Below are 26,293 nucleotides of genomic sequence, written 5' to 3' on the forward strand. Positions count from 1 at the left end.
GAAGGTTTCTACCAGAGCCAAAGTTTCCTAACCCTGGACCCCCAGGGGGACTGTAACCGATAGCTCAGGCTGCCCATCAAGGTTAGAAGTCACCTTACAATTCCAAGCCGGCTGAATATTCAAATTAACCCACGCAGACGACTCTGCCCCCCGAACTGGCTCTGTGCATTGATCATATTTCGTTTTTGCTTACATTTGTTTTGTTTTAGTTGCCGTGGTCTAGGCAGTTGCCAGGCTACTCCAATGGGTTCCCGCGGAAACCGCCACCTGGGAGGCCAGGAGAGGAGACAGTCAACGCCCGGCGCCTGCCCCGCAGAGGAACAGGGGGAAGGGCGTGGCCCGGGAGCGGGCGTGGGCGTATAGGGGCGGGGCCCGGAGGAGGGCGTGGGCGTGAGTGGGCGGGGCCTGGAGAAGGGCGGAGCTGGAGAAGGGCGGGGCCGAGCGGGCCTGGGCCTAAGTGCGCCGGCGCAGTGCGCTCTCCTCAGGGCGGCGGAGGCGACGCGCCGGGGAAGATGGAAGACTATCAGAGTGCGGAAGAGGTAACTGCCGGCCGGCGACGGGCGTGTGGAGGCCGGGAGCCCCGGGCCGGGTGGACGGCGGCAGCCAAGGGCGTGTGGGGGCCTCTGGGCGCGTCTGGACGAGGGCAGCGGCCGTACCCCGCGCGGCCTGACGGCGCCGCGCCCTGCCGAGCGCTCTGCGGTGACCCCGGGCGGCCTGCCTGGGTGTCCTCGACCTGCCGGGGGTGGGGCGACCCTGGGACTCCCTGCGCGGCGCCCCATGCGCCCCACACCCCGCCTGCGCCGCGCCCACTTGGTCCCGGCCGCTCCGCACCCGGCCGGGAGTCACGCCACTCGGCCCTTCTATTGAGTGATGCGACCCTAACCTGCGGGACGGTCCACGCCCCGGTGCGGACCAGGGCCGCGCGGGCGCCTGCTGGCCGAGGCCGCATTTTAACGCCAGACCCCAGTGGCACGCACGCGTGACACGCACATACAGCCACAGCTCGCCTGTCCCTGCGGACGCGGGTTTGATGCTCAGGCTGTGGGCGAGGCGCCCGCGTGCAGGTCGGAGACCCTGCCTTTGTCTGCCGGTGCGCACGGTCCACCCTGCGCTTCCCCGCCCTGCTCGCGCCCTCTGGCCGCCGCGCTCCCCGGGCTCGCCACCGCGCATCCTGGGGGAACAAGGGCCGTTATTTCAGTTTGGGGTCGAGCCGGCAGGAAGACAGCGCCTGTTAGTGGGGGCGGGGGGAACGCCTCATTGTCTCGATGAAGACCCGGTAACAGCGCCCAGTTCTTGGCGAAGCGGAAGACAGCCATTGTAACGGTGCGCGGTTAGAATGGCTGACATTTGTCAAGGATCCCAGTGGCCGGTGGAGGTGGATGGAGAGATTAAATTCTAGTTTAAAGCCACTCCTTTGGATCATGGCACGATTCCAACAGAAACAAAACAAGAACCCTTTACGTCGCGTCTCCGTGCGTTGCTGTCTCCTGACGTCACTCCCGGCCCTGTGACCCTGGGCGAGCCCTCCGTGTTGGAGCCTCTAATGTTTTCCTCGGGAGAAGGAAGGTCTTCGTTTCCCAAGTGTGTTCGTTACCTAAATTTGCATGAATCAGTGCTCCAGCGGATGTGAATCTTTTAACTCAAACTCTGCTCATGTTCTTCCTTACAGACTACTTTTGTTGTTGACGAAGTGAGCAACATTGTGAAAGAGGTAAGAGGGGAAATGCCTGCTTTTTAAATACTCGCTTAGTGGCTTATGAGTGAAAATAACGTGTTTTCAGCACCGTCCTGGGATGGTTTCAGTCGCGCCTGCCTGTGCTTTGGCATTTCACATAACAGTTTTTAACTTCAGAGAACAGCTAGGTAAGAACTACTCCCATATTAGGTAAATTACATATTTTAAATCAGACAGGGAATTTTATAGGTTAGCATAATACTGGATTGATTCTGTAACTTTTAGCATAAAAGATTCATGGCGTACAAGTGACTGTTTCCACGTTAGTGAAGAGGGATGTAAAAAATTGAACTTCCAGTTACTGAACACCTCGTGATCCAGTTGACGCTTGTTTCCTTATTTTTCTTACATTCCTAAACTGCCTACTTTATCATTACTGACCGTGGCGTTTCCCTTAGGTAATGAGAATGGGAGACAAAAAAGGATTCTTGTTTTTCATTTATTTAAAAAAAAAAAAAAGCCAAGGGGCATGCAGGGGGCTGACCCTCGAGTTTAGTCTGGGGGCAGGGAAGGCAGGCCGTTTGTCCAATAAGAACACTGGAAAGTGGTCACTGCCACAGCAGGTGGTGCTGGGAGGGAGTTCAGAGCTGGATGAGTGAGCAGGGGCAGCATGAACTCAGGCAGAGGGGCCAGCGTGTGCAGAGGCCCTCGGGGTGTGGAGTGTGTTTGAGGGGCAGGAACGAGCCTGTGTAGGCTGAGCAGATAGTGAAGCCATTGGCTACAGGAAAGTCATTAGATGATCTGAGTTTCACAGTACCATTGAGGATATGTATGTGATTTGGAACTGATTCTAATACAAATTATTAATACAAATTATTGACTACTGCCAGAGTGATAAAGAACCACAACCTATTTTTGTGAACATCATCAAAAAACAAAATGACTTTGTTCTACCTTATACATTATTCAGCATCGGGCGTGATTTTTTTTTTAGTTGTCTTTCATCTTTTTTAAAATAGTGTTTCTCAGGGACGGAGTGGGGGAGCAGGAAGGTGGTGAGTCACACACTGAGCCAGTGGGAACTGGAGTTGTTAGGAAGTGGTGTCCTTTGGCCTCGCTTGTTTCCGCATTAGCTTTGCCTTAGTTACCGGGCAGCAGGTAAGTTGGAGGTAGGCTTCCCAGTCTCCCTGGAAGCATGAAGGAATGTTGTGGTGTTGCCTTCACATGGTCACCGGCCGCCACAGCTTTGCTTGGTGATGTTAACTCGAACTATTCTAAGTATTGGGTGGTAGTAAATTTGGGTGGGTCCAAAATCAGAGACAGGTTTTTCTCCTTCCCTGAAGAACAGTGAACTGGGCCCTCAGAGTTAGAACTTTAGCTTCTTAGCTAGTAACTAGTAGCCCTGCACACAAATCCGTGCGCCAGTAAGTCGCTGTTGCCCTCCTATAGCTCCCCCCACCCTCTCCCCCGCTTCATAGCTTGTGCCCTGCCCCCTCCTGTAGCTCTCAGCCGCCCCACCCTCCTGCAGATCCAGTGATCCAGTTGTTACCCAGTCGGTCATTATGCCGTCTGTCACAGCATAACGGATAATTAGCATATTCCTCTCATTGTATAGGATAATCTGGTCCCTTTAAACCAGGGGCTCCTATGCCCCCAGCCCCACTTTATGCAGAGCTGGAGGGGGGCAGGGGATGTGGCAGAGAATGCAAAGGAGCTGTGATGAAATGCTAAAATGCATGGTGGGGAAGAAGCAGGATGCCAAATGATCTTTGTTTAATGTGACTACCCGGAGTCCCAGGAGAAATAGGAATTTCTATAGATAGAAATGAGGGTGTGACTGTAGGTAGCTTTCTGTTTCTCAAAAGCAAGATCACTGGGCTGTGCCAGGCAGTACACCCCTGTCACCAAGGTGCACGATCAGATCCTGGCACTGTTCTCTCGTGCTCAGAACAGAACCTGATGATCACTGAACACTTTTATTTTAGGTCGTAACTGTCATAAAAACGCAAGTTTTCTGGTTTAAGTCAGAATGTTTCAAAATGTTGACAGACCCCCATGTAATTATGAATTCTTAAAAACAAATGTAAACTTATTTAAACATGATACTATTAAACAAAAGGTATATTTGATCTCATGGATACAAGTAAGCTTACATTGTATGCAAACTGTATTTCAGCAGTTCTTAGGGCGATGAACTTGAGTACTAACTAGAAGGTGTTGGGTGCGCTCTGCTGATAGCGACTCCTCTGTGCTTTGTCTTCTAGGCTATAGAAAGTGCCATCGGTGGCAACGCCTATCAGCACAGCAAAGTCAATCAGTGGACCACAAATGTAGTAGAACAAACTTTAAGCCAACTCACCAAGCTGGGAAAACCATTCAAATACATTGGTAATGGATTTGCTTCTCGTACATATTGATGCTGGTTCTTGAAATGCTGATGAGAGGCATGTCTGGTGTCAGAAGAGTTGTGTCAGTGTGGTACCCAACCTCAGAGTTCCCGTAGAAGTGTCACTTGTGCACATTGCTTTACTTAAGGTCATAACTGGCATCAACTGGCCTGTTTGGCTGCTGGAACAATTGCAAGGCATGCCACAGGGTTTCAGAGCAGATGCTTGTAGACCAGGTGTGCAGTGAAGGAAAGGGACAGGTGTGGTTTGTCAATGTCATAGGACCAGGCGAGCTTCCCTTATAATTTTTTTAAAAAATATATTTTATTGATTTTTTACAGAGAGGAAGGAAGAGGGATAGCGTAGAAACATCGATGAGAGAGAAACATCAATCAGCTGCCTCCTGCACCCCCCGCACTGGGGATGTGCCCGCAACCAAGTTACGTGCCCTTGACCGGAATCGAACCTGGGACCTTTCAGTCCCCAGGCCGACGCTCTATCCACTGAGCCAAACCGGTTTTGGCAGAGCTTCCCTTTTAATTTTTATGAGCATCAACCACGTGATCAATATACATGTGCTAAAAATGGGCAAAAAGGAATGTGTGTTGCCAAGTAGATTTCTCTAATGAAAGTTGTTTTCATTGAAGTGACCTGTATAATTATGCAGAAGAACGGAGCAGGACTACACACGGCGAGTTCTTGCTTCTGGGACAGCTCTACTGACGGTACGGTTCTCAGTCCCTGGGTCAGAGTCTGTCGTGGGCATTTTCCTGAGGTGGTGGTGTCTTCCTGGACCTGCTGAGATCTAGATTGTCCAAAGCAGTGTTTCCTGAACTGTGTGCGTGGATGTTTCCTGTCTTTGAATGCATGCTTATTAGAGTTACCTTTAAAGCATTTTATAGAAGAGAGACTTGCCAGCCTTCTTTATGTGTGTACCAAAGCGGTAAGTATCTGAGTGCTGGCGCCGTACAGTGAGACACAACACAAAGTGGCCCGTGTTCCTGACTCAGTGCCGTCTGCCCGCAGGAAGCTGCACTGTGCGATGGGAGAACAAGACCATGTACTGCATCGTCAGCGCCTTCGGACTGTCCATCTGACCGACCTCCTCATCCCCCGGGCTCTTTCTCCTCTGTCTCAACTTTTCTCTCCGACCTTCCCACCACCAGCCATGAGTTCATGAACAGCTTTCCCACTCTGTTTCCTGTGGCACTCTCAACATGCAGAGAAAAACCTACACGACCGCACTGTCCTGTGATCAGCACACCCAGTCACACAGATCCTCAGGCGGAACCTGGACTGCCACGTGTCCACACTCCGAATATCTCTGTTCAAAGGTGCTAAACACTCAACCTGCTAGTGTGAACCTTTCTCTACTCTCTGAAATCATTCAAACACACTAATTTTTTCCATACTTTGTATTTTTGTTAGAATAAATTATTCCAATTTAAGGTTTGTTTTTCTTTAGTCTAAATCAGCAGTCGCCAACCTTTCGGACCTCAAGGACCACTGGTTGGTGACCACTGGTCTAAATAGTATCACAAACAAAATCTTTATATTTAATTAGTGCTTCAGCATCTATAAAACTAAAAAAAAAAAAAAGAAGAAAAACAAGCTGCAATTTGGCTTTGGTCCTCTCCAACGCAAAGACTTGTTAACCCATGGGCCAGGCCCTGACAGCTCCGCTGTGTTCTGGCGAGATCTCTTCTACCTCCATCCTAAGGCTCCCTCCTAGAGCTCCGGTGGGAAGCGGGCCCGCTGACTGTTCCCTTAGCCAGGAGCTCTAATGCACACACATGGCTCAGATCTGCAACACTACAACTTGTCCTCCGTGTTCTCATTTTTAGTAGCAATCATACACACACCAATGTTTTAGTACTTTAGGGCTTGCAAAATGCCTTCACAATCATTCGATTTGTATCTACAACAATTAACACCATTATTTACAGAAAATGTGTGGGGAGGTTATTGGCTTGATTTAAAGTCACACCCAAGTAAGTGAGGAGGTGGGCCCCAAACCCTGGTCTTGTGACCTCATCTTTGTACTCATCCTTGGGCCACATTCCCTTGGCAATAAAGACACACTCCTTGTCCACCTGCTGAAATGAAATATACCCTGCTCTTGTCCTGAAAGTTAACGCCACATGCAAAGAGCAAACCAACGTAATAAAAAGGATCAAATATAAAAAACGTACACTTCCCAAAAAGGTCGTCTCAGAATGAAGCCACCCAAAGTTTGCCATAAATAAACATTTATTTTAACAGATTACAGTGCTCATTTATGATCGGTGTACTGTGCCCACTGACAGTTCTAAGATCTAATTCGCAGCTCTACCCTTTCAAGCTTTCATTGTAGTGTGTTTTGTTTTATAAATATTTACAATCTTCTTGTAAAAAGGCAGTTTTCAGTAGCAGAAAATCCTTCTGTATTTCAGAGTATGGTATAGTTAACCAGTATATCTAAAACACGAGAAATCAAGATCAACAGGATAACAAGATGTCACAGACTAAAGCAACTTCCCTTTTGCCTGAGGAAAGGATTTTTTTTGAAAGTCTAACCTCTAAGGCAACATTTCTAAAACCCTTAAAATACATAAGTATACTTTAGTGTTTGTAGGCATCCCTTTTAATCATCCCTTCGATTTGAGTCTGTTTTTCCCTGTGAAAATGCCCACATTACAACCCATTTATACCTTTAGTAAATACTTCACGAAATATAGAGGCTGGTGACATCTGTCTTAGAATCTCCCCATTCAGTGGGTTGGTGTACAAAATGTATCTAAGCTTACTGCAATCTGTAATCCTGTACAGGACTGAGCTGACAAACCTTGAATCCATTTTATATATCGCCTTTTTTAGCCTTTCAAATGGGGCTTAAGAGAGAGAAACCACATCACTTCACTGCAGTAATGACTTAATAATAAATCAAGAGGAACTGTTGTCCACAGAGATAACGACACTCTCCCTAGGGAAACTGAAATACCTGTGGTCATCTTCCAGGTCGCCCTAGACAGGACCAGCATGAAAGTTATCCCAAAGATGGTGCTATTCAAGCTGTAACCATGGAAGAACTAAAGTTAGCCCTTTGACTTTATAATTTAAATTTGCAAAACTTTGAGGATCTCCAAAGAAAAAATGTCTGCTACTGTTTAAAGTTTCTGGCAGAGGTTAGTGTCTTAATCTAACACCTAGGGCACGTATAGTATATGCTAAATATACTTTAAGCAGAATTTTACATGGAGTATATAATCTATATATATAAAGCCCTAAGCGACCAGTCGACCGTTTGCCCAGTCACTATGACACACACTGACCACCAAGGGGCAGATGCTCAACACAGGAGCTGCCCCCTGGTGGTCAGTGCACTCCCACAGCAGGAGCACCGCTCAGCTGACGGATGGGTGCCAGACACCCGGGCTCACAGCTGGCAAGTGCAGCTGGGTGGCATGAGCCTCTCCTGCCTCCGCGGAAGCGCTACCAAGCCGTGGCGGGCACAGGGGGGCTGGGATGAGCAGGAGTGGTGTGGCGCCCAACCCTGGCCGCCTACCGCTTCGCACACTACTACATCCCTTGGGGGATGTCTGACTGCAGGTTTTGGCCTGATCCCCACAGGCCAGGCGGGAGAAACCAGCAGTCCGACATTCCCCGAGGGGTCCTGGATTGCGAGAGGGTGCAGGCCAGGCTGAGAGACCCCACCGGTGCACAAATGCATGTACCGGGCCTCTAGTATGTTGATATGTATGATACATCAGGAAGGGAAATTGAAAATGCATGATTTATTTCCCTTAAGGACCTTCTTTTGTAAATTTTTTCTTGTTTCCAACTTAGTTACACAAAGTAAATAAATATGCCCATATTGTTCATTGCCTTGACACCATGATGAATCAATACATGAAGATATCAGTCATCAGTTTATAGTTACAGTACAGGCCAAAGACAAGTTTTAAAAAGTTCTAAGTTATATGACTAAATGCCTCAAACATTTTACACTTACTTATAAATAACAGTGTTCCAAATTATGGATAATTATTTTATAATTAAAATGTAAACTATATCACATACTAGAATACATTAATCAGCATAAGTAAGTTTTTGTCAATTTACATAACATTATTTATAGTTAGTCTTAATAGAGGTTGTAAAATTTGGTAACAAAATTTTTTCAACACTTCTGAGCACACAGAATTAAAAAATTTAACACATCATTGCAAATATAAAAAACCATGTAAACCTGAATTACCCTTGCAGTAATACAGTTGTAATCCAAACATTCATATTTACAGAGCTTTAAAAACAAATGGAATTCATATTAAAGGTATGTTACCGCACTGATGTTTACATTAAAAAGGAAGGTGTGAAGTGATGAACAGTCCCTCCTGACCTCCAGGCGGTCCCAGCACAGCCCGCAGGGGACAGTGCTCAGCATGAATGGTGAGCTGAGAGTTCACAGGTGAAGGACGGGCAGGAACTGTTTGCTCAGCGAACAACCATACCCTGGCCTCTGCATCTGCCAAGAGGCACAATCAGGGTGTCTGCCACGAGCTTGTTAACAGTTCGAGACCTTTCCGAGCATGTCCAAGCAGAAGCACAGGGATGTCTACCAGGGTGCCAAGTGGGACAGGAACAGCGGCCCCCAGGGGGCTGACCTGCTTACCTGACCACCAGGCGAGACATTCCCAACAAGTTACCTTCTGCCCAAAGGTTCTTCCATGAACCATCCAAAATGCCTCACTCCTTTCATCTAGTTCCAAATAAGAAACTAAAAAACTTTTTGGCAGTGAAGAAGTGAGGAGTCACTGAAATGTAACATGTCAATCATTTGTTTAGCTTTTATTAAAAAAATAAAATAAAACTCTACTTCATGTCCTCTGTAGCAGAGCTGCAGAAAGTACTGTTTTTTGGACTTGAATGGATACCCTCTTCCCCGCCCCAACCACAGGGACATCCTCCATATTCATGGATGTAGCCCTCATATACATACAAATGCACACGTATGCACACCCCCTGGGAAACCTATGGCAGCCGACCTCTCCCACTGGAGCCGCAACTTGTCAGTTGCCTTGCCCTTTCCTTAGAAACCCTGTCGCACCCTCCTCGGACGCCCCGACACCGTCTGCCCTGCTGCGCGCAGACCCACTTTCCCTCCTGAGCCATTACTTCCCATCTCACATGAACAGGAGCTGCCGTCCCCGGAAGAGCAGGCCTCTCACTGGGGCGGGACTGCCCTCGAGGCAGCGTGCACACAGGTTTCCCTGGAGTTGGGTCAGAAAACGCACCGCGGGCAGGGGGCGGGAACACTGCCAGGCGGTGGGCCTTCGGAAGGGCTCCCCACGAACGTGGAATTAGTAAATCATCTTAAAATAAGTACATAATTCACTAAAAACCGGAGTCACTCCCTCCTACCACTGAAGACAAGCTCGCTCATCTGAAATCTCTGCAAGAGAATTTGGCTGTGTCGGCGCCTTTCTTCCCAAATAAATGGAGCCACTCTAACAATAAATTTGGCCCAACGTTAAAATTTGTCCTCAGTTTGGTTTTCTCTAAAAAATATGTAAACAAATAAGGACCCGGAAATCTCTGCTTAGAAGACAAGTCGCACACGGGCAGGTGTGGGAGGGCAGGTGCGGAGGGCAGCCGGCCCCTCAGGACAGGCCCCACGTCTGCCACCCCGGAGCTCAGTCGCTCTCAGACTCCTCCTTGTACTGGGCCCGAATGGCCTGGCCGTTCTGCAGGGGCATCTCTTCACAGTCACTCCTGTTGTAAAAGAGACCTTTGCTACTAGTACGCTTGGGACAGCTTCTCACGCAGCGACACGCCATCTAACAAGATCTCATAGCTTCACTCGCTCCACTTCTATCACCAACTCAAAGTGCCCACTCCACACCCCCCGCCATCTCCAGGGCCCACCATCCAGAAAGCACTGGCCTTCCTGTGGTCACCACTGGCTGGTCACCCTCTCGCAATCCATCTCAGCCAGAATAACGTGGAAGCAAAACCACCTGACACCGCCAGCTACAGCACGTGCTAGCACACCCTGGAAATCTCTGAGACTGACAGACAGCTGCTTAGTACGCACGCAGGCCCAGGCTGATGCCCCCGGGACAGCCGCCAGGAGCACGACTCACCCGTAGATGACATCGTCGTCCGAGTCATTGAGCATGGAGAAGGCAGGGTTGTCTTTCAGCTGTGACTCTGAAAACAACCAGAGCATTTTCGAGGGCATCAGCCCGGGGAGGACGCTGTCCTAGAACAGTGTCGAACAGACTGGGTTCACGCCCAGCTTCCACCACTACTATCTGTGGGACCGGGACAGCGTTCTGTGTCCTGAGCGTGTCTCTCACCCGCCCGCCAGGGCCGCAGCACTGCTGGGCACCCGGGGGCCCATGAGCAGAGGGCGCTGCCTCCCTCCCAGTCCTTCCCCAAAGTGCGCGGGGAGCAGGAGGAGAGCCTGCCCGGGACCGCCCGCCGGGACCGCCCGCCGGGACCGCCCGTCGGGACCGCCTGCCCGGGACCGCCCGCCGGGACCGCCCGCCCGGGACCACCCGCCCGGGACCGCCTGCCCGGGACCGCCTGCCGGGACCGCCCGCCCGGGACCACCCGCCCGGGACCGCCTGCCCAGGACCGCCTGCCCGGGACCGCCTGCCCTCCCATCCGTGGCTGGGCCTGCAGCAAACGGGACCAGCTGCACCTTTCTCAATCAGCTGCTGTGAAGCTCAAACAAGCCTCTTCTCGGAGATGCTTTGAGAACTCACGGGATATAGGAGTCAGGAGTGGTCCTGACATGCTAGGCCCTGCCCAGGTTCCAGAAAGCTCTCGTCCTGTCCATTCCTGTGCGGCCGGCTGTCCTTGGCTCTGCTTTCTGGTAGGAGGGCTGTACACTGAGACTTTCTCCTGGGGGTCATGGCACTAGCATTCAACAGACTATAGGGCCTGTGGCAGGCGGACAAAATGCCCGTGCTGGGACCTCACACACGCTTTTCACCTTGTGCTTGACCACACACACCTGCTGTGCTCTGAGTCGCAGAGCTCACACTTAAAGGGACATCCTCTCTCTCTGCTACAGAAGGAAGGGAAAGCCGGGAGATGGGCCCTGAACTTCAGCGTCTGACCCAGCGGCTTACCGTACAGGGCGGTCTTCGATGGAGAGTACACAAAGGCCAGCGTGTAGAGGTAAAAGTTCAACAAGCCATAGAAAGATAAGAACTCAGCTGGTGGCACCGTCAAGGGAAGCAAGCAGACCTGGATCACTCCATCGGGTGGCGGGCGGGTTGGGTCTGTGCTTTCAGTCTGTCTGCTCCTTACCCACCAAGCCCTTTCTACCACTGACGGCCGAGTACCTGGGCCCCCTAACCCACACCTTGGGCACCGCAAGACAAGCCCACGGCCAGTGGTTATAGCAGCCTTTCAAGGTTACCTGCAAGGAGCAGGTTCCCCATGGGGACCTCCGAGGAGGCAGGACCCGTGACCCAGGGAAGGGCGGGAAGGCCACACGGGTGAATCAAGAATGAAATGGAGAGCTGGAAACAGGCCCTCAAAGCATCGTTCTTATCCCTTTTCTGGACGACAGACGCTCTGAGAAGCTGATGAAGGTGTGAAATTCAGTCACAAACAGCGAGCGGGAAACACACCTAGCCTGTCAGGCACCCGGCAGTTCCCTGCGGAGGCGCGGCCTCGGGCACCCACGGGCACCCACGCAGGAACGCAAGGAGGCCTCGCAGGTTTACAAGCCCACCCTGGAGACGGGCTCAAACTGTCCTCATCACCAACCCCGCAGACACTGCAGCTGGAGGCCTCTGGGAGGTGGCGGTGACAGAGGCCAAGCGTGGCCACAGACACCGGGTCCCGGGCTTGAACCCACTTGGTCACTGACGGGCTGACTTCACCCTGCGAGCCTGAGCTGCTGCCGTGAGAACGTGTCCCGGGGGCCAGGCGGGCACCCCTCCCTGCAGACGGAGCGGGACCCCAGGCAGCACAGGCCCAGGAGGTGACCTGCCTCTTCATGCTGCTCAGAGACCTAACAGCTACCACTCCACCTGGAAGCGCTGAGCCCGAGGAAAAGGATATAATTCTGGTAGTGAGTTGACAGCTCAGCTACAAAATTGTCTTGTAAAACTTGTGCTCCGAACCTTAAGTAAAGGATGACGATGCTGGAAAAGAGGAGGGAAATATGTGAACTACAGGAAGAAATAGCACTAGCTTTGTGTAAGTTGTTGTATTCACCCTATTAACAGTTACAGTCTCATCACTACTGTTTCTGCATGGAAACTTGTCCACTCACACGTACATCCAACGCCCGTCGCGGGTGTGTGGCTTCAGATGCAGGGCCAGCGAACCCTGACGTTGGCCATGTCATGGTCTTGAATCGGGGCCTGGGAGGTCATGTGACCTTCAGCACATCCCCTCCTCCTCTCACTCCCTAGGTTCATGTTTTCAAGATCCTCTCCTAATGACCGGCTCCCGAGGAACGTCCACTCCTCCCTAATCACATGTCCCTGGGCAGTGATTCCCTGTCAGACACCTGCCCCGACCAGTGGCAGCAGCGGTTCTGCTAAGGTGAGCCCCACAGCCAGGCTCTGCCCTGAAGCACCCCGATCCTCCGCCCCTCGCCTGGCTTTCCCCTCGCTTTCCCCTCCCCGCCGCGGGCTCCATTCTCCACAGGCAGCCCAGGTGGACAACTGTTAACGAAAGTGCAAATCAGGTCCCTTCGCCTGTGGCCCAAGACCCTCCAAGGGGCCAGTGCTCTCTGAGCTGCAGAGCACATCTGATGGGAGGACCCCAGTGAACGCCGTCAAAGGGGAGAAAAGACACCACGAGAGTAAGATTAAGATGCACAGTTTGCGTCTTTGAGAAATCAAGTTTTCTTACCTAATGACAAGCACTACAAACGTCAACGCAGTCAAAAACTTTAGCCTGAGGTCTGAAAAAGAAAGGAACACGTCCATGAAACCCCCTGAAAGTACACACACTCCGTCTCGCACGGAAATAAAGCCAACCCTGAACAAGAGCCCTTCTTCCCTCCGATTTGAAACCTGCTAGTGCCCGAGCCAGGAGGAATGCTGGGGCCAGAAGGCAGGTGCCCAGTGAGGCCATGGCCACATGACCTGTTGTGACAGATTGGGGAACGGACCCAAGATCGGTGACTTCCTGACTCAAGGACTAAGAAGCCGCCCTGGGCGGGCCCTCCACAGGAGCCTGCTAGAAGGATCCAGGCAGCTCCAACAGCCACACCATCCCAGGGCCCAGCTCGCTTCCAGCCCACAGGCCTCCCCCAGCGCTGGCCGAGGCTCCGTCCACATGGCCCAGAGTGACCCATTCAGCCGTCTGGCTCCCAGGGACCCAAGGGCTGGTCCCAGCCCGTGGGAGTGGGACGGTCTCTGGGTGTTCCCCCTCCAGGTCACTCGCCTGGTGTCCTCCAGCCACTCCTCCCTGACCACCTCGCACTGGGCACTTGTGAAGTGGCTCACCTACGTAAGGCATATGTCGCAGCTCCGAGCAGGCCCGCACGACCAGGAACAAAAGGTACAGGACGTACACAGCGGCCACCACCATGAAGAACACCTTCATTCCCTGGAACGCAACAACACGGCACTGCGGCTTCGCCTTCCAACAAGCAGCTCAGCAGGAGGGAAGGCCAGCACTTTTCGGACCCGGAGCCCTGACCGTCGCCCCACAACACAGAACAGGAGCGCTCCCACCGCTCCGACTGTCCCTGCCCAGGCTCGGCCCTCGCCCTCTCTGAGCGCAGTGGCCCCACAAGGACCCAGCCCTTGCTGACCAGCTGAGGGAGAACCCGGACTCCTTCCCTTCCACGCAGCAGAGGGAGAACCCGGACTCCTTCCCTTCCACGCAGCAAGCCCCGCACACACAGGGCTGGACGCAGCGGCGCTCAGCCGTCCTACTTCCGCCCTCCAGGGTGGAGGCCTGGCTGCCTGCCCTGCCTACGAAGGTCATGGCAAAGGTCATGGAACGTGTCAAAGACAGACTCCAGGGCCAGATCCTGAGAACCCCTCAGGCAACTCTCATCTTCTGGACATGGGTTTCTTATCTGGGAAAAGGGGACGGAAGTAAGTCGGCAGGTCTAATTCCACACTTCTGTAGTTTTGTTGCAGGAAAAACAAGAACACTTTGTTTTGAGGTTAGAGGCTGCAGTGGGGGGGCAGGCGGTGAGGCCTGGCTCCGCAGGGTGGGTGGTGCTGCTCCCCCTCCAGTTCAAGCTCCCACCCACCCCCTGGCATCCCTGCCCTTTCCTCTCAGGGCTGGCACCCCCGCCCCAGGTCAAAGGGCTTCCCGTCAGGAGGCCAGGAGGCTGCTTCTGCCTCGTCGGAACTGTGACTTCCGTCTGGGCTTCATTTTCTTGTCCGTCACAGAAAGGGATTCCGCTAGATCGGTCGTGGGTCTGGAGCTTTGCTCAGCTTCCTGGAAGCCTGACCAGTGTTTCCTTGGTAACAGGGCCTGCCTGACGCCGTCTCCCTGCTGGGCATGGCCGTCCCCACGTGACCCGGGAACAGTGGCTTCCCTGGCCCAGAACTCCTCCCGCTCCAGCGCAAGGGGCTGCTCTCCCCATCCATAACGGACGTGTCCTAAGGCTGACTGAACGACAAGAAGGACAAAGCGAAGATGCCACCGCCTCGCCCCGGGGCCCGCCGTCCAGGGTGGGCCCTGAACCCTCAGCAACCCGATCTCTCCTTCTGTGCTTTTCTCCCTCACAAGGTCACCTATCCTCGAGGGCAAAGGTCACGGCATGCTGTTTACAAAACCTACATTCAGCGACCTTCAAAACTCCTCACACTGATCAATCATTGACTGGAAAGGCCACTGACACCCCACTGGGTTCCGGTGAAGAATCAGACACTCACACTCCTTCCCACGAGTCCCCACACAGGTTGGCCACCTTTCCCACGGCATCATCCACTCAACTGCCCTCTTTCTCGGCGGCCACTCCCACAAAGAACCCGGCGTTCGGCCTCACAGGAAGCTCTGAGGGAGTGCCGCCGGAGATGCTAATGCCACCCAAGGTCAGGATTCGGCTCCGTGCCTCTGGGACACACAACTCGGGGACTCTTAGAGGGCGCCAGCGTGTGGAGCCGAGAGGACGCCGCTCGGGGCTGACTGTGAGAGTGAAAATGCGGGGCCCTTGCTGGAAGAGGACACGATTTCAGGACGGCGCCTGCGGAGCCGGGCCCTGTGCTCCGGACCCTGCGCCACTCTCCCGCTGGGAACCTCCCTCGACCGGAGAGAACCAATGAACCAAACATTTCCTTAGCTGTCCCACAGAGTCCCCAAAGTCACACACTTTCTGGCCCCGGAGCTTCCGCCGTAAGCCAAGGACCGGGAGTAACGGCAGAGCTTTTAACAAGTTACTTTTCAAGCTACTCAAGCACATTTTTCAATATTTTCCACATGAATTTCCTATAGTCCTTCTCAAATAGCCCGTTAGTGCGTTTGAGTCAACAGCACAATTTAAGTTACAAAATTCAGTCATTTTTTTAAAAATGGCGTTTAAAAAAATCCTCAGGCCTCATTAACAATCCTTACCTGAAAATTTCCTGTGTCAATGCGATACTGGTACATGGGATCGTGCAATTCATTAACTCTAAAAACATGTTATAAGAAACCACAGATTAATAATTATTTACTTTTTGTTTTTATGCTTCACTCAGATTACTTTTTTAAAAAGTAACCCTAAATTTCACGTTGACAATGCATATGCTGCTGCTAGCATAACGGTCCTCAGTCATCACCGTGGGAAAGCGGAAATGTTTTTCGTTTCGAAAATCCCTATTCTATTCTTACTCTTGCAATTTTACGAGCTGTTTTCCAGGCACCTTCCAATGACAAATGCACTAGGAATCGGAGTACACGCACAAAAGCAGTAAAAGTAACTGAACGTCCCTGACATCACTGTGAAGGGAACCGGGGAGCTGGGACGACGGGCGGGCCGGGAGAGGGGAGGGAGAAGGTGTGAGCTATGAAGTCTCATGTGCCAGGTGCCAGGATGGAACTAGTTTTGCAGAAACCGCACGGGCTTCTGCAGTGGCACAACTGCACAGAAGCTCAGAAACACCGAGAAAGATGGGAAGTTGACAGGTTGCAGCCAAGGAGCAGCTAGGACACCTGGTGGGCCAGGCGCGACCTGAGCCACGCCCACAGATGACGCCTTGGCCTCGCTGGGGGAGGACGCCGGAGCGACACGCCTTTCCCCTCCCCCATCCCAGGTTAGAAGAATCGTGGACTCTCCACATGCCATTCTAGCAAAATGGAGCCCTCAGGTCAAGTCCCCCTACTGAGTCTTGAGACTCTGGGTGACAGATTCCTTTCTGGATGAGTGCACAGCACACAGTCAGACTACGGATCCGCCCACAATGCCAGCTGCTGTCCAGGACAAGTTTCACACGTTATAAAATTACTCACGTCTGCCATATTCCTAGTGTGACCGAAGCCAGCCACAGGAGTCCCACAATGCAGAATTTAGGCAAATAGAAGGTCAAACACTTCCTTTCTCCCTGAAAAGCAAAGAAGAGGAAGAAATAGAGAAGTTAGTAATTCCAGCAAACCACTGACCCCAAGAGCCCTCACTGGGTCACACACGAGACATTTCTACGTGGCGTGCATGCTTCTCTTGACCGCGAGGCCGGAGATAGGCTCCCAAGGACAAGTTCATCTGGGGATGGCCGCCGGAGGCCGGGAGGGATGGCCGCCGGAGGCTGGGAGGGATGGCCGCGGGAGGCCGGCAGGCATGGGCAGAGTGCGGCCCCCGGAAGTGCTAGGGCAGCGGCTCACCTGCACCCGGACCCCGTGGTACACACACAGCCAGAAGAGCAGCAAGGCACACAGGAACAGGGACTGGAAGAGGTCGTCCAGCGTCCCCAGCGCCCAGCTGTTCACCAGGAAGGCGAGGGGGAAGAACGGGTCTGGGAGCAGAGGCAGGGAGACCTGGTGAAGGGGGTGCACTAAACGCCGTTTTGTTTTTCTAAAAACCTAAAAGCCAGTGAGCAGATGGGCCCTGTGATGGTTACAGAACGCCGTCTGCTCCCGCCTCCCGCAGGCCCGGGAGTCCCGAGGTGCAGCTCTGGGCAGGGGAAGAGGAACAGACGGCAGGGCTCGCAGCCTTCAGCCAAGTCCCAAGGAGGCTGTGTCTGTAGCCCATCCGAGTTCCATCACTCATCTGTGAAAGCTCCAGCACCTACCGAATCCTTACGGCATCCTTCTCACGCCGGGGACGCTGCTGCCTGTGCCTTTGAGGCATCCCCCTCCTGACCGCCCCCTCCTAGGGGGACAGACCAGCCCACCTCATGGGGACAGACCAGCCCACCTCCCCATTCTGAAGGGGAAGCCCCAGAATAAAAGCGCACCTACCGTTGTAGAGCAGCAGCAGAGGCAGGAGAACGGACATCCACTTGTGCTCCATGCCCCAGTCCCTCATGGAGAACTTGCGAAGGGAATGTGCGAACAGGCACTGCCAACGCAAGCGGCCTCGTCACTGCGTGCCTGCTCCCACGGAGCGCCCGCCCCCCCCAGACCCACGGCCCCCGTCCAGCCAAGGGCTCAGAGTCAGCCCTTGGTGAACTCACTGCTGAGCCCGTCAGTGACAACTGCGACAAGTAGGTACTGCTGCAAGGGGCCCGGATCAGATGGGCAGGAGGGGGCAGGAGGGTGCAGGAGGGGGCAGGAGGGGGCAGGAGGGGGCAGGAGGGGCCCGGATCAGATGGGCAGGAGCAGGCAGGAGGGGGCAGGAGGGGGCAGGAGGGGCCCGGATCAGATGGGCAGGAGCAGGCAGGAGCGGGCAGGAGGGGGCAGGAGGGGGCAGGAGGGGCCCGGATCAGATGGGCAGGAGCAGGCAGGAGGGGGCAGGAGCGGGCAGGAGGGGCCTGGATCAGATGGGCAGGAGCGGGCAGGAGCGGGCAGGAGGGGGCAGGAGGGGGCAGGAGCGGGCAGGAGGGGCCTGGATCAGATGGGCAGGAGCAGGCAGGAGCGGGCAGGAGGGGGCAGGAGGGGCCTGGATCAGATGGGCAGGAGCGGGCAGGAGGGGGCAGGAGGGGCCTGGATCAGATGGGCAGGAGCGGGCAGGAGGGGGCAGGAGCGGGCAGGAGCAGGCAGGAGCGGGCTGGAGGGGCCTGGATCAGATGGGCAGGAGCGGGCAGGAGGGGGCAGGAGGGGCCTGGATCAGATGGGCAGGAGCGGGCAGGAGGGGGCAGGAGGGGCCTGGATCAGATGGGCAGGAGCGGGCAGGAGGGGGCAGGAGCGGGCAGGAGGGGGCAGGAGCGGGCAGGAGAAGGCAGGAGCGGGCAGGAGGGGGCAGGAGCGGGCAGGAGGGGCCTGGATCAGATGGGCAGGAGGGGGCAGGAGGGGGCAGGAGGGGCCTGGATCAGATGGGCAGGAGCGGGCAGGAGGGGGCAGGAGCGGGCAGGAGGGGGCAGGAGCGGGCAGGAGAAGGCAGGAGCGGGCAGGAGGGGGCAGGAGCGGGCAGGAGGGGCCCGGATCAGATGGGCAGGAGGGGGCAGGAATGGAACGGAGCCACAGAGAGCGCCCCCAGGCACAGGCCACACGACAGATGGCCCGGGGCTCCCAGAGGAAAAGCCAAGGGAACCGGCCTACTCCCGAGGTCAGAGACTGCGCTTACAGTTCCAAAAGCCCCGGGAAGGTGCAGGGGCCTGTGGGAGCAGCTCTTGAACCTGCTTTAAACTCTATGCGGTGTGTGGGTTAGGGGCCTGGGTTATTTTTGTTCTGTTTGTGTTGTGTTCCCTACAACGTCATACAAGCCAATCATATTCTAGCAAAGTGGGCTCCTGGCCGACGGCCATGTCCTCCCGTCTGTCGGTCAGGCCCAGGCTGCAGCAGAATCCCAGGTGCCAGAGGAGCTTCCAGAAGCAGCAAGGGTTTCTGACTGACCAACTGCCGTCGTCGTTCACGAGGGAAGCCCTGGGCGTGGCCAGGGACCACAATCCCCTGCTCTGCGTATCCGAGTGGCTGTGTCCCGCCCTCCGGCCACACCCAGGCCCAGCCACTGTCGCCTGGCACTCGCCTCACATCCCCCACGAGCTGTGTCCTTCTGGACACGCTTCGTCTGCAAAGCACCCAGTGTTCCTGGGTGGCACTTGGAGTGGACACCACTGCAAAGCTCCCCTAGTCACACGCTCTGCCAGCACGGGGCCGGCAGCTGAGGGGCACGATGCGGCCCTGCAGATGGCGCTCGGTCACTGCGTGAGGCACACGTCCTGCTCCATCTACCCACCCACCTCCACTGACCGGCCGCCGGGGGGTCGCCGGTGTGCGGAGGGTAGGCATTTCCCCGAAGTCACACTGTGCTGTGGACACCGCTCAGATCCCAAACCAGCCCAAAGCCTGCTCCTCCCAACCCGCTCACTTGGGCCTCACTCCCGAAAAGCCCGGGACGGGAGGTGTGGTACGATTTCCCAACCGTGAAACCCAGGAAGGGCTGCATCTGCACGGAAAGGTCATGCAAACCCGGCGACTTCCTGCCACACGGTGAGTGGCACTGGTCAGTGCCCACGGATGCGAGTTTGCCTGCAAGTCAGTGCTCTGGGATTAGAGTCCGACACGGACGTCCTTGCTACAGAGGCCGCGCGGCCGCCTGCACTGCGGCCCCCGAGCAGACACGCGGAGCATTTCGTGTGTCAGGCCCGCCGCGCACGTGTCTGCGCTCAGAGAAACTGCCCTGTGTCTGCGCCTGGATGATCAAAATTCACAAACTGACTCGGCTCTCGTCAGAATCTGACGTGGCTATCAGGTGGACAGTACTTACGGTGACAATGAAGGTAAGCACCACAAAGACGAACCGGAACCAAATTTCCATCTTGGAAAATGCAGGGTCGTAAGTCTTCCACTAGAATGGAAAGTGGGGACACAGTTTGAGGAGAAGTGCATCTAAAAGGAAGTACTCCACAGCGCAGGGAATGCAGCCCACACAGGAATGACTGTGAACGGGACGAGGAGGGCAGTGGAAATGTCAGGGAGACCACTCTGTAAAGTACGTGACCGTCTACCCTCTATGCTGTACACATGAAGCTAATACAGAGTAACACTGAATATCAACTGTAGTTGAAAAATAAAATTAAAATAGTAAAACAATACAAAAAGGAAGTACACCAGGTTATTAATAATAGTTATCTGTGGCCCTAGCTGGTTTGGCTCAGTGCAGAGAGCGTCAGTCGAGGACTGAAGGGTCGCAGGTTCAATTCCGGTCAAGGGCATGTACCTCTCAGTTTCAGGCTCGGTCCCCGGCCCCCGTTGAGGTGTGTGCAAAAGGCAACCATTGATATGTCTCTCTCACATCAATGTTTCTCTCTCTCTGTCTTTCCCTCTCCCTTCCACTCTCTGTAAAAATCAATGGAAAAATATCCTTAGGTGAGGATTAAAAATAATAATAATAGTTATCTCTAGGTATGAGACTGTTAGGTAATTTAAAATGTTCTCTTTCCTTCTACTTTCTTACATGTTCTGAAATTTTAACACATTACATTTTATTTTAATACTAGTGGCCTGGTGCACGAAATTCATGCAGGGGCGGGGGGTTGTCCCTCAGCCCGGCCTGCACCCTCTCCAATCTGGGACATCCCTCTCCACAATCCGGGATTGCTGGCTCCTAACGGCTCACCTGCCTGCCTGCCTGATTGCCCCTAACCACTCTGCCTGCTGGCCTGCTTGCCCACAACTGCCATCCCCTGCCAACCTGCTCACCCCCAACTGCCCTCCCCTGCCTGCCTGATCGCCCCTAACCACCTCTGCCTCGGCCCTGCCACCATGGCTTTGTCTGGAAGGACATCTGGAAGGTCTCCTGGAAGGTCTCCCGGTCTAATTAGCATATTACCCTTTTATTAGTATAGATCAAAGAACACAGACTTTGAAAATATTAATGACCTAGAGCTGAAAATAGTTTTCATTGGTGTTATACTAATGGTGAACCTGGCAGATAAATTAGTCTATAATCATAATAAGATCATTTGGCTTTTAAATCTCATATAAAAAAATCAACACTGTCAATCTCTTTATTAGAGAACGCCAGGCTTTCCAGGAAAGGGAACAGATTTTTAAAAAGATGTAAACTGTGAGTAGGTAGGATGTTCTAAAAAAGACTCAATGAAACATAAAAATACGCATCTGAAACCAAGAAAGTGCTGTGGAGTCGGCCGTCAGTTCATCTCACTCCCGCCAGGTGCGCAGGGAGCTGAGCCGCGGACGCAGGCACCACATGCTGACGCGGGCAGGAGGCAGCCCGCCCAGCCTCGGCCACGGCCAGGTCACCAGCAGGCCCAGAGCACGGCACTCAATGCACTGAATTAAAGCCGTCTGAGCAGTTTAAAGCCCACTTCAGAGCAGAGAGTCTTCGAACTCACTTGCCTGACACAATGGAAAGTAGACACAGACACACATACTGTTGAAGACACTGGACACGAGGCCATGAAACTGAGTAAAAACCACAAACACTCAGGCTGCAGACATTCAGGCTGACAGCTGAAGAGCCTGGGTCATTTCCTGCCTCACCCTGCCGTTCCGTGAATGGAAACGTGAACAAGGCTGATTTCATGGCCTGGTCACGTCTCCCTAATTCAGTGGTCGGCAAACCGCGGCTCGCAAGCCACATGCGGCTCTTTGGCCCCTTGAGTGTGGCTCTTCCACAAAATACCACGGCCTGGGCGAGTCTATTTTGAAGAAGTGGCGTTAGAAGAAGTTTAAGTTTAAAAAATTTGGCTCTCAAAAGAAATTTCAATCATTGTCCTATTGATATTTGGCTGTTGACTAATGAGTTTGCCGACCACTGCCCTAATTAAAGCCTACAGGTTTCGGTCCCCTTCCCCTGTTCAACATTGTTGAGCACCTACTCTGACCACATATCAGCAAATACATTGTCACATCCTGTGCAGGCAAGAAGAAATTAAACTTAAAAAAAAATTAACCAGTAAAATGCCTCCAGGAGCCCAGCTGGTGTAGCTCTGGGGGTTGAGCGGTGACCTATAAACCAGGAGGTCACAATTCAATTCCCGGTCAGGGCACATGCCAGATGATTTCACTTATTAATAATTAATATTCATTAATTATTGCATTATTTATTAATTACTGTATTATTTTCCATGTGAACATCGGTAAGTCTACTTTTGTCCCACCTTGTACTGTAATAACTATGTAGAGTGAAAAATAAAAAATTCCTTAAAAAAAATTGTGGTTTTCCTATAACTTTTAAAAACTGTACGTGTCTTTCACAATCCAAAATAACGTAACTTCAGTGCCGTGTAATTTCAGCCCCTCAGCCGAAGAATGGGAGAGAAACAAGGGAGCCGGGAGCCTCTGCGGTCGGCTGGCACACTTACTGTGAAGTTCACGTCCTTGAGGGGCAGGTTGCGGTGTTCGAATCCCACAGTCACTGTGTACTGAGTGTAATTCAGGTAGCTGAGGTGCGCGACGATGATTTCCGCACACTTCTGCAGACGCACAGGGAAGAACTGTGTCTTTAAAGCAAGCAACACTCACTCTCCCACCCAGTGACCCATGAAGCGACACATTTCAACAACAGATGATCAGAACGGATCCTCTCCAGGGAACTCGCCAGAAGCCCAGAAAAATTCAGATGCCAGCCAAAAACAGTTCTTAGAAAGAAAGACCCAAATGGGTATTTTTGGGAACAAAAATGAATTACAGTCCTTAGACTCTACTTTGGATGACTCATAATATGCACCTGCATAAAACGTTCAGTGTAACACAACCCTGACATTTCCACACACACACTGGTGCGTAGGCTAGTACACCACCCATCAGACCCCTCAGTCTCACTTTCCTCCTCGGCCCACTTCTGCAATTGCCTCCAATGACCCAGCCCCTCAGGCCGCGGTTCTGATCATCTCAGGATCTCCTGGAGGCATCAACAGAGAGTGATCACCTCCACTGAACAGGGGCCTCCCCTACCGGCATCCTCCCGGCCGGGACGAGCAGGCCCAGTGTCCCAGGGCTACCCAGAAGGCGTGTGCGGTGTCCCGCGGGCACAGCCTTCGGGATGACAGAGCACGGGCTGAAATCCTGCCCCCTCTCCTCAGCACCTGTCGCTCTGGCCCGTGCTTTGACCTCTTTGAGCCTCGGCTCTTCTTATATAAAATGACCTCTGGTAACAGATCCTGCCCTGTGGGCCCGCTGGGAGGACTGGAGGAGGTGCCGTCCGAGAGCACCTGGCGTGAGGCCCAGCAGGAAAACCGCTCTCCTAACTCTAGACGCAAACATGCTCGTCGTGGTGCGCCCCACGCTCTCCAGGCCACCACGCAGTCCTGACGGCGCCTCCTCGCTCAGCAGGGACCTGGTCTGACTCTTCTGACAGAATACGGTGCTGACAGAACCGAGAGTGAGGCTCTTTCCCCGCTTTGGGCCATCGGGTTTCCCATCCCACAGCCACACAATGCACCCGGGATAGCTGCTCAACAACAGGCTGCTCTTCCCAGGAGGCCCGGGAACAACCGGGAGCCCAGAATCGAAAATGACCACGGAGCAGGGGCAGGCCTTCCCGTGGGCAGGCGGCCCAGCAACAGTCATCCACAGACACCCAGGCAGCAGGTTACACAAACAGTAAACGTAGCTGCCACATACCCTCAGGGCAAGCGTGTGCATGTGAGTGGGTCTGTGTACGTGTGTGTGTTTGTGCATGGGTGGTCAGGCGTGTGTGTATGTTAATAAGCATTTATAAGGGAATCAGTACATAAAGGTAGATGGTTTTTCCATACCATCACTGGTATGAGCTTTTTTACTTAAGAAAGCAAGTCTGTGATGGTGTGGCCCGACGAATAACCACGGGCTGTGGAATGCACTCACCTCTGCACACGTGAGGGTCCTTGTCCGATTGTGCACTTTGTTATGAATGAACATGGTGGTTCCATCTCGAGCTACACCATCCACTTTAACGGTCATGAGAAAGCTTGTCTGCGTAGACATTTCTGCGAAAGAAAGAAGCTCCGTGTCAGGGACGTCAGGCACTCACACGGACAGACATGCCTGCCTGGTCTGCGACAAGCCAGGAGGTCTTCACCCACCTCGGCCTCAGCATCTTTGAAAGCCCCAGGCTCGCCAGCAGCATAAAGCCTTCCTGTTAGCTCCACGGGCCACCCTTCCTCAGGGCCTGTGCCAGAGCCTGTTTCAGCTCCGTTAGCTTCATTTCATGAAAGGACAAACAGCTCACAGCTAACGAATCACTTTTTATACCCCACGTAATTTTTAAATTTAACTTTATACAAACATACAAATAGATTTATATTTTCTGATTATGTAATTTTTCTGATTACATGCTCATTGTTTAACAGAATCAGAGAACAAAAACTATGACGATGGCATTAAACACTATCATCCCGCACCTAGAGAACAAGGTAACATGTACGTGCCCATCGTCCCAAACCATTTTCCAGACATACAAATGCACAACGATATCAAATTTATCTTCTTAAAATGTTACAATAAAAGGAGTTGATTTTTTTCTAATATGCATTTTTCAAGGTGTTTTTTTCAAGTTCCTTCTCAACCAAAGCCCCTCGTGTGAACCCAGAACACTAAGCTCACGTGGTGACCCCGCCCCGGTTCTCGCAGACGGTCCAGGACCAGTGCATCTCGGTGAACGGAGCCGATGCCTGTGCCTGGAGATGCTCTGGCAGGTCTGCCAGCCTCGGCACCGCTGACACTGCGAGGCCGAAGGTTCTTTGCTGTGAGGAGCTGGCCTGTGCTTCGTGGGGTGTTCAACAGCAGCCCTGGTCCCTACCCACTACACACCAGTAGCGCCCCTTCTCCCGAGTTGTGACAATCAAAATGTCACAATGTCTCCAGACACTGCCAAGTGTCTCCGGGGGGGCAGACCCACTGCCTTGGGGCACTGGGACTTCATTTTCCCCAGAACCCCACTGAAAAGGCCGCAGCAGCAGCTCCTACACTGTGCAGCCACCGAGCTAAGCTGACCAGCGCTCCTGAGGGGTGACTGACCCTCCAGGGGGGTGACCTGCCCTCCCCAGGGGGTGACTGGCCCTCGGGGGCTGCATCATAAACCGAGGACATTTAAGGGGCTTCCAATTTGTTGCTATTACAAAGAATAAAGACCATCCTTGTAATCCACCTTTGAAAACACTTTAAAAGATCTGAAAGCTCTTTCAACTTTTACAATATGGTGCTTTGTACAAAGAAAAATCAGACCAAATGTCAGGCTTCATACCTTTTGATTGATTCAACTCAACAACACATGTCAGCCACAGCTGCTGATTGTATGTGGACAGTGGATTTGAACGTATGAGAATTGGCTTCAACTGAGGGAAAAAGAAAAAAAGTTAAGTAACGCATGTGACCTTTCCATTGCAGCTACCAAATACCTCACCTTAACATCCAAAACGGACATCCAGCGATGAGGGCTGAGCGCCGTTTCCCTGACAACAGGAGGGAAATCCCGCCTTCCAGAAAAAGGAAGGCCTAACTCTGCTACAATTCACATCTGTCTCATGAACACCTCCAGGCGGGCGTTCCCACCACCTGCAGCCTCGGCACAACACCAATACCGAGAAAAGGCCACTCGGAGAAACTTAAAGTGCATGTGATGAGACGTATAAGATAATAAGGGTACCAAAGAAATATGCTTGCAAGACATGTCGCTGTCTGACATCTGTTATTCTCAGCTTTAGAAGAGTCTTAACACCGGGGGCGAGAAAAGTTAGAGGGGACCCCGTTGGCAATGATACTTCTGCGGTGTCTGCTGGAAAACCCCGTACCGGTGTCTACAGAGCGGCTCCGAAGAAAAGCGCCGTTTGAATGCACAGTCTGGGAGTGAGCGTGTGCTTTTGGTGTCTTAATGCTCTGGCAGGTCTCCATAAACCCCGTGGCCAGAGCCGTGCCCAAAGCCACCTACGTGAGGGCATCTCTCGGAGGGTAATCCACCCTCTTTCAGAAGCGAGATGGTTCTTCAGAAGCAAGTCGGCCTGTGGGACGGCTGCTGTTTTCAGTGTCAATAAAAGACTGACATCTTAAGAGACAGAAAATTTAAAAGGCCAGACTCCGATCAGGGACCTCATGGCTGCGCCTCTTCCAATCAGGTGCTCAGGCGGAGAGTTAGAGAAAACAGGGAAACGCGGAGAAATGGGCTACACCGGGGACCCTTGTCAAGCCAGCAGTAGCAAAGGGGACAATTAAAGGTATAAGTTTTAGGGTATTTTCTCCTTTTGCCTTTTTGAAAACTGTGAGGGTGGACACGTAGCAGGGAACTTGAAGAACA

General features: G+C 53.0%; 2 protein-coding genes across 7 annotated transcripts in view; one reads left to right on the plus strand and one right to left on the minus strand.

The window, feature by feature from the left end:
• The first annotated feature begins 386 nt into the window (after positions 1 to 386).
• On the plus strand, positions 387 to 5,510 carry DYNLT1 (dynein light chain Tctex-type 1). Of its 5 annotated transcripts, XM_080664018.1 has the most exons (6): positions 435 to 539; positions 1,670 to 1,711; positions 1,782 to 1,863; positions 3,940 to 4,063; positions 4,710 to 4,787; positions 5,089 to 5,510. In XM_080664018.1, exons 1-5 carry the CDS (start codon positions 513 to 515, stop codon positions 4,783 to 4,785), a joined length of 351 nt encoding a protein of 116 aa, XP_080520144.1. In that variant the 5' UTR covers positions 435 to 512; the 3' UTR covers positions 4,786 to 4,787; positions 5,089 to 5,510. The 5 variants fall into 5 exon arrangements, with proteins under 5 accessions (XP_080520147.1, XP_080520146.1, XP_080520148.1 ...); XM_080664021.1 differs by lacking the exon at positions 1,782 to 1,863 and having other exon boundaries at positions 387 to 539; XM_080664019.1 differs by having other exon boundaries at positions 446 to 539; positions 4,710 to 5,510.
• Positions 5,511 to 6,317: 807 nt separating this feature from the next.
• TMEM181 (transmembrane protein 181) overlaps positions 6,318 to 26,293 on the minus strand; it is a 40,074-nt gene continuing 20,098 nt past the window's right edge. For both annotated transcript variants that reach the window (XM_080664016.1, XM_080664017.1), the window contains exons 4-17: positions 25,247 to 25,337; positions 23,869 to 23,990; positions 22,386 to 22,496; positions 19,823 to 19,903; positions 17,416 to 17,515; positions 16,840 to 16,970; positions 16,471 to 16,562; positions 15,595 to 15,652; positions 13,524 to 13,626; positions 12,925 to 12,976; positions 12,124 to 12,206; positions 11,181 to 11,270; positions 10,185 to 10,251; positions 6,318 to 9,813 (exon numbers count right to left, since the gene is read on the minus strand). In XM_080664016.1, coding sequence (XP_080520142.1) covers positions 9,735 to 9,813; positions 10,185 to 10,251; positions 11,181 to 11,270; positions 12,124 to 12,206; positions 12,925 to 12,976; positions 13,524 to 13,626; positions 15,595 to 15,652; positions 16,471 to 16,562; positions 16,840 to 16,970; positions 17,416 to 17,515; positions 19,823 to 19,903; positions 22,386 to 22,496; positions 23,869 to 23,990; positions 25,247 to 25,337 — 1,260 coding nt within the window. In that variant the 3' untranslated portion in view covers positions 6,318 to 9,734. The remainder of the gene's footprint in view (positions 9,814 to 10,184; positions 10,252 to 11,180; positions 11,271 to 12,123; positions 12,207 to 12,924; positions 12,977 to 13,523; positions 13,627 to 15,594; positions 15,653 to 16,470; positions 16,563 to 16,839; positions 16,971 to 17,415; positions 17,516 to 19,822; positions 19,904 to 22,385; positions 22,497 to 23,868; positions 23,991 to 25,246; positions 25,338 to 26,293) is intronic.

This window comes from Plecotus auritus (assembly GCF_963455305.1).
Source record: "Plecotus auritus genome assembly, chromosome: 4".
Lineage (NCBI taxonomy): Eukaryota > Metazoa > Chordata > Mammalia > Chiroptera > Vespertilionidae > Plecotus > Plecotus auritus.

Bases quoted from the DNA above. Each gene is read 5' to 3' on its own strand.
- DYNLT1 (XM_080664018.1), top strand. From the start codon at position 513: ATGGAAGACTATCAGAGTGCGGAAGAG. The intron at 540-1,669 runs GTAACTGCCGGC...TCTTCCTTACAG, and splicing joins ACTATCAGAGTGCGGAAGAG to ACTACTTTTGTTGTTGACGA. The intron at 1,864-3,939 runs GTAAGAACTACT...TTTGTCTTCTAG, and splicing joins TAACTTCAGAGAACAGCTAG to GCTATAGAAAGTGCCATCGG.